This window comes from Alosa pseudoharengus, unplaced genomic scaffold (assembly GCF_046254945.1).
Source record: "Alosa pseudoharengus isolate Yale_2024_CS ecotype anadromous, Long Island Sound unplaced genomic scaffold, YU_APseudo_1.1 YU_APseudo_1.1_scf_10, whole genome shotgun sequence".
In the NCBI taxonomy this organism is placed as follows: domain Eukaryota; kingdom Metazoa; phylum Chordata; class Actinopteri; order Clupeiformes; family Clupeidae; genus Alosa; species Alosa pseudoharengus.
This window is the reverse complement of record NW_027468565.1, coordinates 40,266,347-40,278,581: the sequence shown is the minus strand read 5'-3', so window position 1 is coordinate 40,278,581 and position 12,235 is coordinate 40,266,347. Positions and strand designations below refer to the sequence as shown.

Below are 12,235 nucleotides of genomic sequence, written 5' to 3'. Positions count from 1 at the left end.
CACGGGAACTCATTGCACATAAACACAGAAGTCAAAGTTTCAGCTTTCACTAACTTCTTGAATTTCCCCTAGGGATCAATAAAGTATATCTACCTATCTATCTATCTATCTATCTATCTATCTTGATTAAATAAAGCTCAGATGGCCATTTTTAAGGCTACACAACCTACAAGTGTCAGTTTGATCATTTCGTTTGGATAAACTGGGCAATTTATTGTGTGATTCAGAGCTAAACCCTTTGGAATTCAAGGAAAGAATTGCTATGTCCCAAAACTGCCTAAATCACAAAGCAGAAAACATACAGTAATGGAATCTAACCTAAGAACTCTCAGGCATCCAGGTGTCATCATGATGGTGAATTCGATGATGACTTCCCCCATGAATTTCTATCTGCAACTTCAGAAATGGTTTTCTCAAAAAATATGGTTCCCTTTAAAAAGACAGGTTTTCTCTATCAAAAAATGGTGAAAAGTTTGCCTGAGGTAGTGCATCATACAAAGTTTGCCTGAGGTAGTGCATCATAAGAAGTTTGCCTGAGGTAGTGTGTCATAAGAAGTTTGCCTGAGGTAGTGCATCATAAGAAGTTTGCCCTGAGGTAGTGAGTCATATTAAGACCCTAGAAATAAAGAATATATGGCACCTTTACCTCACACAAACTTTAAAGTGATGATGTATTATAACAGATATTGCAGATAAGCTTGCCGACAACTAACTCTTAAATTAAATTCAACTCATTAATGATATATTGGGCGGCAGTGACTTTAGTGTTGTGGTGCATTAGGCTGACACATGGCTACTGACTTCTGAGGAAAAGTGTTTCAGAACTTGTGTGTCAGGACCACTCTGTGTGTGTCTCTTAATCTCTCATTGTGACCTGTGTGGTCACCTGTGTGTTCCTCTTCCGTGTCATTATTAATGAGACAATGCAACATACAGGTCAGTCCTTCTTTTCTTTAAACGTTTTGCAAAATATCTATAGATTAGGCTACACTCGGCTGGAATCTCTAGTGACATGTAGGCCTACTGTAGCCTAAAGTTAGCCTAGTCCAAGGAATGTGTCCAAAATTATAATTAATTCACAGATTCACTCAAAAATACAAACAATTATTTCATGGCAACTTCAATGTCAAGACACTTCCACGCAAAAGAAACAAGAGACATCTATAGCGTATAGTAGCCTAAAGTTTAAATACGAGTCAGATTTGACATCAGATGATGATTCTTTAAAATTCTTACCTTTCGAGTCGCGTGAATAAGTCTTCGTTGGGGTTCGATTCCTTCGACTGACTGAAAATAAACGAGATTTGAGGACCTCAATATAAAGCTGAGGGGCCTTTTTGGCCACTCCCATCATATAACATGAATTACTCTATTGTTTATTAATTCCACGTGCCACCATTTGAGCTCGAGCAGAGACTAGACTCAAGTCGAGAGCGCGTGTTATTGTTATGATCACAGGTCCAGTCTCACCACCGCTAGCTGTTCCACATGTGTGCATTTTTCTAGCTCACTTCCAAACATTGATGTTTTCGCGACCTAGAAATTACATATCCCGAGTTTAGGACAAATCACCCGTCATATACAATTTCTTGACCAGGTTCATGTTGTAGCCTAAGGCAGGAGTGCATTATGTGGACAGCCTATCACGTCATTTTAATTATTTTAATGTAGCCTGACTTAAACATTAGAGGTCATAGTCAAGACCCAAAACAAATGTTGCAAAATATTTTCATAAATATTCAAAAAACATATATCCACAAACAATCATATTTTCTATTTGAAAACAGATCAAAATATTTTCAGAGACAAGCACTGTTAATAGCCTACCTTACTGGGCCCCCCAGAATTATTGGCACCCCTAGCAAAGTTGACTAAACAGGTACAAAAAATAATCTTTTGATGATTTATTGTAATCTCACAATAAAAACAATGAGGAAATATTTAACCTCAAAGAGAAGCTAATTTATTCTGAAAAAAGGATAACCTCATGAAGAAATAATTTTTTTAACAAAAACACATTGCCCACAATTACTTGCAAGAAAATCTAAAATGTAACAGAAGCATTTTCCTATTTATTTCAACTTCTTTAAGTTAATCAGAAGGTCTGTGAAATTTTAGTTCAGATTAGACTTTCTTTTTCACTAAGGTATGAAAATAAAGTGACACCGAGGCTAAATCCCCTAGTCATTTTTCAACACAGGAAAGACAAGAGAATACAGTAAATTTAAATGAAAGGGAAGTGTTGACATTTGTAAGTCAGGGAATGGCTATAAAACTATGTACATGATTGAAAATGTCCATATTTACAGTTAAATCAATAATTAAAAGGTTCTAATCAACTGGAAATGTGACAAACATGCTTGGACAAAGACCCATGTTTATCTTGCCCCCCGTACAGTATGGTCATGTCAACTTTGTGATGAGGCATGGAGAATGAGCTACTACACACACACACACACACACCTCACTGATGAGGCTTCTCTGTCTTTGAACATAACACATAACATGGGCCAAGCACAGCAGTCTCAGATTAGCTCATTGGCTTGTTCATCTTCATCTCCAATGTGTTGCTGTGGTTACTAGACCTCAGTGTGGAACAGAACTATCATCTCAACCTTAGAACACTCTCCAGCACCTATCATATCCTAACCTTAGAACACTCTCCAGCACCTATCATATCCCAACCACAGAACACTCTCCAGCACCTATCATATCCCAACCTTAGAACACTCTCCAGCACAAATGTTTTCATTTGGGAAATCTTCTGTCATAGATAGGGCCTTCCTATCTTGCCCCTGAAACACATTCCATCCCAAATAAAATATTAGACCCGAGTTTCTGAACGTGTGGAAAATGGCAAATATGTTCCAATATATTACAGCATGGCATTGCAGAGTACAGAATCTGATCCTATGAAATTCACAAAACACATTATCACCAATGTTTAAAGATGCATTTAACACCCACACTTTACACGTTAAAATAGCCCCAAATATTCATTTTGTGTGATGATTCTTACCAAGCAAGCAGCCATCTCCTTTTTGTGTTAGGAGAGACAAAAGATCAGATGAAGATGGAGGTCAACTTGTTTCAGCAGTGAAAAAGTGTCTGGTGTCAACTAGGCTACAGTGCAGTCAAAATAGCATGAGGAACTGCAGAGTGAAATAAACTCAAATCATCAAGCATGTTGGTTGAGCAAGAATACCAAGAATAATTCAGCAGAGTGAGGTGTCACCATAGGGTATCATACCATTCAGCAGAGCGAGGTTTCACTATAGGGTATCACACCATTAACCTTGTGCTGTTGTATGTGCGGTTTTTATTGCTCATCATACCAAGCTTAACATATTACAGTGTCCACTGATGCTTGCTAACAGCCGCCTGCTCATGAGCTAATGACATCCCTCTGAGCTGTGAGATCCACCCCTCTGAGCTGTGAGCTCTGTGCAGCTCCATCCCTCTGAGCTGTGAGCTCCTGTATGCCTGTAGCTCCATCCCTCTGAGCTGTGAGCTCCTGTATGCCTTCAGCTCCACCCCTCTGAGCTGTGAGCTCCTGTACGCCTTCAGCTCCATCCCTCTGAGCTGTGAGCTCTGTGCAGCTCCATCCCTCTGAGCTGTGAGCTCCTGTACGCCTTCAGCTCCATCCCTCTGTGCTGTGAACTCCCCCTGCAGCTCCTCCTTGTGGTAACACAGGTTAAATCCTGACACCATTCCAAAACAAACCAAAATACACACAAGTTCTTTTTGAGCCTTTTAATGACATTTTCCCTGCATGAGGAACATCACAGTGTCCCTGTCATGACATTGTAGTTGCAAATGTGTAGAGCGTGAGAGGAGGATGCTCTGGCTAAGGTTTGAGCTCATTTAGAGTCTATAGAAAACTTGACCTGAGCTATAGGATACAGTACTACTGTGCTCACTTCTACACAAGTTGTATGATAGAAGCTAAAATACATTACAAATGCATTATGGGTTGCAACATATGGTTATAAAACACTGCATAACTTTACTCAGTCCACCATATGTATCTCTATGGTTTAATTTCTCTTCAGTTATTTCATTTACAAATGCATTATGGGTTGCAACATATGGTTAGGAAACACTGCATAGCTTTACTCAGTCGACCATGTCTATCTCTATGGTTTAATTTCTCAAAACCAATTTATTCATGACCTTTACTCATACTTCATTAAATTCATAAGGAACTTCCCAGTCATTCATTTGCAATGTCCACATACAGTGACAAGCTAATTAAGTCATAGTTCAGCCTCAAGCGCTTTCACTTTTTACAACAAATAGCCTACACATAATATTACTTCGGACCACAGAAAGTAACAAAGCTCCTAAATTATTATATAAAAACTAGAGCTGTCTAGCGATTTAAAAAAATGAAATTAATTACATACTCTGTGAATAATTAATCTAAATGAATCGCATGCATTAATTTTTGCTATGAACATATTTTTTTAAATATTTAAATAACAAATTTGGTAGATTAGTGAATCAATGGAAAGCCAAACCAACATTACAGACTTTAAAGCAATAAGTTTCAGGTATTTTTGGTGACTCTAGAGCTTTACCTAGAGTCGCGATATATTTATATTTTACTTTGCCTTTGTAAATAGCCTACTTCTCATCTTGTTCCCCTTGTAGGGGCCTACACAATGAACATGCTTTTGTTGTGGAGGCGAAGGCCTACTGATATGGTAGGCCTAATGTTTCACGATTATCGGAAGATGTTTTTTTAGCATGTAAATGCAAATGCAAATGACTGAAGTTTCCACTCACTTGCTGACGTGTGCAGTAGGCTACCCTAACACCGAGGTAATGCAGACGATTTAGTAAGGAAGGTCGGCAGTTAGTCGGTCTGTTATGGAGCCTAAAAACAATACATTTGCAAGTTAACGTTGACAAGGCTGGCGGCTAGCATTATGTATTATTATCAGCGGGTTTGTGCTAACTCCTAATCTACCCCCAGGTTGCTTTGGGTTGAGGTGATGCTTCAGACTTGACAAACTGAAATCACTGAATCGCAGAGAACATGCTCTTGTCAACAGCTCCATCTGGCCGTTTTTCTAAACGTAGGCTACATGTTCCAGTCACAACAGCTCCATCAGGGCATTTTTCTAAACGTAGGCTACATGTTCCAGTCACTGGACCAATCAGAGCTTTTTCGTCTGCCTCCTTCAGTTACTGTAGCCAAGACTGCACAAGGTCAAAGGTCACTACGAACTGTGATTAATCAGCGTTAACGCGTTATTCTTTCTGTAATTAATGAATCGAAATTAACACATTTTTTGACAGCTCTAATAAAAACACATTTCTGTTCAGTGCTCTTACACAATAAATACAACATATACTTGCATATACATAATGCATACCTAAACAACTGACAACAACTTAATAATAAATAGACAAACTTAAAATACTCAAAGTAACATAGGCCTCATTTACAGTGTAAAATGCACAGCAGAACTGATGTATTCTGAGGCAATTCATGGTGACACACACTCCTGTGTTACAGTTTTTCTCAGTCGCTTTGGTGCTTTTTGCAGATCAGAATGAAAATTCTCATAACTATTAGTTCAACCTTCACAACATTTAGTCATTTGTGCACATCATAGTAGCAAATTCTCCTTCCTCTGAACAAATTGAAAATGCTTTTGGACATGTATCAGTTGCTTTCATACAATTCTCTGCTGTTTTTTAACATTATCATTTGCTTATGTCATGTCAGTCAAAATGAACTATACTTATGGATACTGAATAGTCGTTCCCTATAAAACTAATAGTCTTAATTTCATTGCTTGAGTCATTACATACAAAATTGTTGAACAAGTTATCAAATTCTGTCACAATGCTGTAGAATTGCAAAGAGCATAAAGTAAAATTGTACGTATTCAGTGTCTTGTACTCATTTACTCCCCTAACTACAGCAATGTGTAACTTTACTGTAGTTTTCAAATGGCTGTACAAGTAGTGTATAGTGCTGTCTTGAGCATGTTCAGGTAGTGTCACCTTTTTTTCTGCCCTTTTTTTGCATTGGAAAACACGGAGAGAACTGTCATAATGAAAACATGACAAAGCCATTTGACTATCTTGTTCATAAACGATGGTGTCAAGACTTCTCATTTTGATGACACTGACAGTTTCATTGACATGAATACGTGCTTTTGAGGAATGGACTATCCATTTTGAGCAAGTGACGTGCTTTTGCAGGTCATCCACTAGGTTTTGCAGTTTGCACTAATTGTTTTGAGAAATGCACTAACTGCTGTGCAAATGTTAATAGTGATGTGAGAATAGCAGCAAAGCGACTGAGAAAAACTGTAACTAGACACTCTTTACACAGAGTCACAGGGTCACAGGGTCACTTCTGGACTTCTTCACTTCTCTGCTACAGATATAGGGTCCTGGGCAAAAATAAATATTTTTAAAAAGTGCCATATTTTCAGTAACTTTTCAACAAGGGTAGTAATGCTGTTTCTAATAAAATCATTGTTCCACATTCTATGTAATGTCAAACCAGCAGTAAAAACAAGGGAAATATATACCAGTGCAAATTACCAGTGCTGCTAAATTACCTCATACCACCCACTCTAATTTCTCAAGTTTGATTCATCCAAAAAGCAATAAGCTGGTTTTGTTTGTTCAGGTGAGAAGGAAGAGCTTTGTTTCTTTTTTCAGGAGATATGTTCACCATACAGCTGGGAATGAACGATCTCTTCTGTCTAACTCCATGAGGTAATGTAGGCTTGTTCAGTGTTTTTACCTAAAAACGTCATTTAAATGTTAGATGATATAAATATTTAGGGGTACCAATGTTCATTGAACATTCAGCTTGACAAGTCTGCCACCATAAGATCAGTATGTATATGCCCTTTGATACTTGCTTGTTAGCTTTAGCCTAGCTTGATAGCTGAGATGATAGCACATTTACATGCATGCAACAGCTTATCAGCTACGAATGCCCAAATGCATACAGTACTTATACTCACTCTAATACAGAGTTACAATAAAAAAAATATACACCACTTGAAGTTTAGATTTAGCCTTCCAGCCTACAGTAGCTACAAAACACAGAGGTGATGTGGGAGGTGATGTGGGGTGGGGGCTTTGTTAGTAGCATGTGCAAAGCATCATGGGGCTTATACTTGCACTCCTCTTGATGTAACAGACAAATACAGCTGTGTGTTCCACACATGTACTTTCCCTTACCATCCAATCAGCATGACCAATGGCAGATAGAGGTCTCTCATTGGCTTAAACATAAGACAGATAGAGGTCTCTCATTGGCTTAAACATAAGACAGATAGAGGTCTCTCATTGGCTTAAACATAAGGCACCTCTGGTCCTCTGGTTAATTCCCTTAATACACCCACCAGTGCTCAGTTTTTCTTTATCCTCTCACTTATCTCACTTCCTGTGTCAATCCACTGACATTATGAAACTTCCTGCGCTATTCTCATCACAAGTTTCAGGGGGAGATATAATGTGCTAAGGAACAGTATCAGGAGTGTTTTATAGTACTCAAATTTGCTTCAGGAAGAGCCAATCACAAACTATTTCAATACACAACATGGCACGTTTGATGCATACAGTACTTACACTAACTGGAAAGGCAAACACAAACATAACATTTAGCTACAGAAACGTAACAGAAACGTAATAGCAACATTTAGTCCATTCAATCAGGAGGTGTGCAGTCATCACACAAAAAGAAGGGTGTGATTTCTTACTAATTCTCCATTTCTTTTCCAAAAGACACAAGCTCTATTGTATCTGAACCATGGATTGTGTTAGATCAAATTTAGCCATTAATAACAAACCGTTAACCTACACTACACTCTTTAATGTGCCTCCTACTATCTATGGTGATCTTCATCAATAGCCTCTATGAGTAAAGGTGTGGCCTTCCCTGGTGATACCCTGCAAACAACAGTTACCCTGACAACCCTGCTTCTGGAGCGGTCAGAGTTCTGTACTTCCTGTGCTGGCCCTTATTTGGGCGCATTAACCTTCCCCTGGTCCTCCACCTTTTTGATAGCTGCCTGGATCTTGTCCTGGTCTCCTAGGAGCTGGCGCGGCTTCACTGGCTTCAAATCCTCATCCAGCTCCAGTAACACAGGAATCCCGGTGGGTAACGTCACACCGACGATGTCCTTCTCCGATATATCTACAGAACACAGGGCAGAAAGAGCAGAGAGGCGCTCAGATGTGTGTGCTAAGCACAGTAAATACATGACATTACAACTCCATTCATTGGTAAACATCAAAATGCAACGTATGTATGTTAGATAGTCTATGTTTATTCTTCTAACAAAAAAAATCAGATTTGGAAAAATTGGGTCATGCGAAATCATGCACATGTATCAAGTGGGTCGGCCTATACATTTGATCCATTTGGATGTACTGTACACTGTGTCTACTGCATGTGTGAGCCACCTAAATGTGTAGTATGACATTGTGTCTACTGCATGTATTAAGCAACCTAAATGTGTAGTATGACATTGTGTCTACTGCATGTATTAAGCAACCTAAATGTGTAGTATGACACTGTGTCTACTGCATGTATTAAGCCACCTAAATGTGTAGTATGACACTGTGTCTACTGCATGTGTGAGCCACCTAAATGTGTAGTATGACACTGTGTCTACTGCCTAAATGTGTAGTATGATGACATTGCCTGCAGTAGTACAGTAGCACTGACAGGCTTTTTAAAAGGTCGAAGTGCATCAGACTAGAGTAACCTTAACCCCGTGCCCTTTCTGATGAGGTTATTGGTGCCATTTCAGGAACTTAAAAAAGTCTGTTGGCATGACATGGGGTTAGTGTTCCAGAAAAGCAGAACTGCTCATGTCATCTGGTTACTTGGGGAAGTTCCGTCAGAAAACCAACCATTTCTACACCACTAAGTGACAGTGTGCAGTGTTGTGGTCAAGGCGGCGTACTTTCTAAGTGTTTGAGCAAGGCTCTGCAGCTGTTCCCATGTGCCGAGATGAGCACGGTGTGGCCGCTCTTGATCTCTGGGACGACCACCTCATTCCAGTACGGCAGGAGCCGGTCCAGCACCTCCTTCAGGCTCTCAGCTCGCGGCAGCTGCTCCTTGGGCACGTCGCACGTACTGTAGCGCCGATCGTTGTAGATCTCGGCGAAGTACGGGTGTGACTCATCAATGGGCGGCGGGGTGATGTCATAACTCCTCCGCCACAACTTGACCTGCTCCTCGCCGTGGTTCAGGGCCATCTCGGCCCGGTTGAGGCCGATCAGCGCACCGTAGTGCCGCTCGTTGAGCCGCCAGGACTTGGTGACGGGGATCCACTCCTGGCCCATGGCCTCCAGGACCAGCCAGGCCGTCTGGATGGAGCGGCTGAGCAGGGAGGTGAAGACGCGGTCGAACTTGTAGCCCTGCTCCTTCAGAAGCCTCCCACACTCCTGGGCCTCCACCACGCCGGCCTCGCTCAGCTTCTGGTCCACCCAGCTGCAGAAGCGGTTCTCTTTGTTCCAGGCTCCTTCCCCATGCCGCAACAGGAACAGTTTGTACTTTGACATCTGGGTAGAAAGTATAGCATGTTGAGAGGAGCACCGATACTGCACAGAACAGGAACACTGATATTTGCAGTATCATAACATGTCATAATTGAGCTACAATAAATTATGCTGCACAGTACACGTCACAGCCAATACTCCAGATCCTCCACAGCCAGCTCCAGCCAGAGCACTGATGGTTATATCATGACATACGGGTTACACACAATAGGCCTACTGCATCGGCTACAGTACACAGTGTCACAACAAAACAACACAGATACTCGGCTATGAGTGTGGACTAAAGGATTAGGGTTACAAGCCAAATGTCAGATGCTCAACTGGTTCAGACTCACATTAAAGTAACATGATTGGACTTGAAAACGAAAAGGCGGGCCTATATGGTCATTTCAAATGCAACAACAACTCAATAATAGAGTTCAGAAGCTATGGAATACTACAAACGTTAGCTATAGCTAAGGTTGCCCATCTTATCTGACGTGACGTGAAACGACTGTTTGCACTCTGACATTTGCTTCATAACGTTAGCTACAATTTGGCTTCAGCATTTAAAGCTAATGACTTCACATAACACAATACACTTTATTGAACGGGTATAATTTAAACATAAGATAAATGCATATATTATACTTGTTTTACTCGCCTTTAGGATAATAAGTCAGACGTCTAGATGGTCGCAGTGTGCAGGATTGTTGACGGAGACATGGCAGCGAGTTCGCGCACAGCACACACCCATGCGCTACAGCCTTCCTACTTGCGTAGGCGATTGACAGCCCCTAATCCAATAGAGACCGGGAGAGTTCCCTTGAAGGCGGTACTTTCGGAGCTGTCTTTACTCTGTATGGTCTGTAGTTAAAGGCAAACATACGAGTCGGTGTTCAGTCATGTTTTTGTAATTCGGTCAGTTCTATGGTAAAATTCCTTTGTTTTACTGTCTATGTAAAATTCACCCTATGCTGTAATGTTTCGGATTCGATGAAAACTCTATTCATCAACGATACAACCACTAAATTTCACAGCAAAAATAGGTTTAAATTGTGTGTGCAGACATAAGCTCTCAGATGACTCACTCAGGTGAGCCAAAATAAACTCACACCAGTAAAATATGCTTTTCTTAAACTCATTGAAGTAGGCAGCCGACCTGTAGGCCTATGCCTAGCCTACTGGCCTTACCTAGGTAAACCTTTTTAAATGCTGAAATCTAGGCTATAGAAATCAGCCATGTGAAACACAGGTCATTTGTTTAAAAGGATCTAAATATTTTAGATTTAGACTATATGCATTTATTCAGACATTTTAGATGTTTTTTTTAAGCCTGTAGTAAAACAAATATTCAAAAAGTAAGGAAATGATTAATGATTATGCCCCTATGATTAGGAAATTATTAATATGCCCATTAAGTTCAAAGAAAGGTTTAGGAAATAAAGTGTATTTACTTGTTAATGAAACATATAAGGGAGCTCTGATTACGGAGAGGGTTTGTTCAGCATGATGCGAGCTTCTGGGTACTCAGGTTGTGGAGAAAGCTAGATTAGTTCAAACTATTTGTTGTGGCACTGGGGAATTCGAGTTGGGAAGCTTACGACGGAGTATTAGCCACACATGAAGAAGAACTCAACATTTCGAGAATAAAGTTGAAATATCATGTCGACTTTAATCTCGATGTGTCGACATTAAACTCAACATTTAATAAAGTTGACATATAATATTGACTTTAATCTCGACATTTCATCTTGACATGTCCATCAGAACTAGTTTGGAGAGAGAATGACTACTCCAAGGGGTAGGCTAGGTATAGGCCTAGGCCTACATGGCAGGAAAAATCATAAACCAGTGATAGGCCATTTAAAGGAACCATATGTAAGAAATGTATTTCAATTAATCATAAAATGGCCCTGATATGTCACTAGACATTAAGAAATCATGTTCATTTCAAATACTTATATCACTGACAACAGTAGTCCTGCCAGGATATTGTCATTTAAAAAGTGAAGTTGCAGCCCTCAACTGATGTTGATGTTGTGTTTTGTCATGTCATGTTGTGTTTTGGCCTGATGCGCCACCCTCCACCTATCTACTAATCACGAAGTCAGTAGTGTTTTGGCATCCGGGTTGGCAACCTCGAGTCAGGGGGGAGGGGGAGGGGATACACCGCTATACAGTAATTTGAAAGTGATTGCAGTACCAGTTTTGGCCACAATCTTACATATGGTTCCTTTAAGTAGGTCGGCGAACATCAGGTGAATGCTGTGTTAAATGGGCCTATTCAAGTGCTCAGTTTTATCTTGAACTGGTGTCCTTTTAATATAGCCTACAGCTGGGTAAAATTATTAATATGTGTTTGAACAGGATTGGGCTGACTTTGTCCACTGTTGGCTTCTAGGCATACCAATTATCAAATAATCATATGAATAGTTATGATTAAATAATTATATTAATAGTTAATTAAATAGCCTATAATTATATAACTATAAATCTATAGTTAGGCTAAATGGACATCTAACTATGGTGAACATGGGCTGTATTAAGATTTAGTGTTCATTTAGCATGTACCGTTTCAGAAGCTCATGAATTAAAACTGTCCTATAAAATATCACTTTTTCTCATCGTACAATATAGCCTAAAAAGTTAGGTTCCTTAAACCTGATGACACATGGGGCAACTGTTTGAGCGATGTTGCTGCACA

The 12,235-nt window shown here is 40.0% G+C and overlaps 2 protein-coding genes across 3 annotated transcripts in view; both read right to left on the bottom strand.

Annotated features, from left to right (window-relative positions):
- The window catches only part of cald1b (caldesmon 1b), a 36,990-nt gene extending 35,403 nt beyond the window's left edge, over positions 1-1,587 (bottom strand). The window contains exons 1-2 of the mRNA XM_076271979.1: positions 1,471-1,587; positions 1,237-1,287 (exon numbers count right to left, since the gene is read on the bottom strand). The gene's annotated coding sequence lies outside the window, so the exon portion shown is untranslated. The remainder of the gene's footprint in view (positions 1-1,236; positions 1,288-1,470) is intronic.
- Positions 1,588-3,750: 2,163 nt separating this feature from the next.
- bpgm (2,3-bisphosphoglycerate mutase) lies at positions 3,751-10,270 on the bottom strand. 2 transcript variants are annotated; one of them, XM_076271963.1, is made up of 4 exons: positions 10,193-10,270; positions 8,952-9,552; positions 8,037-8,176; positions 3,751-6,772 (listed from the first exon to the last, which is right to left on the bottom strand). In XM_076271963.1, the coding sequence occupies exons 2-4, from the start codon at positions 9,550-9,552 to the stop codon at positions 6,608-6,610; spliced, it is 906 nt and encodes a 301-aa protein (XP_076128078.1). In that variant the 5' UTR covers positions 10,193-10,270; the 3' UTR covers positions 3,751-6,607. The 2 variants fall into 2 exon arrangements, with proteins under 2 accessions (XP_076128078.1, XP_076128084.1); XM_076271969.1 differs by lacking the exon at positions 3,751-6,772 and having other exon boundaries at positions 7,506-8,176.
- Between the last annotated feature and the right edge of the window lie 1,965 nt (positions 10,271-12,235).

Bases quoted from the DNA above. Each gene is read 5' to 3' on its own strand.
- bpgm (XM_076271963.1), bottom strand. From the start codon at position 9,552: ATGTCAAAGTACAAACTGTTCCTGTTGCGGCATGGGGAAGGAGCCTGG. The intron at 8,177-8,951 runs GTACGCCGCCTT...TGTGTTCTGTAG, and splicing joins CTTGCTCAAACACTTAGAAA to ATATATCGGAGAAGGACATC. The intron at 6,773-8,036 runs GTGGAGGACCAG...TGACGTTTTTAG, and splicing joins TCCAGGCAGCTATCAAAAAG to GTAAAAACACTGAACAAGCC.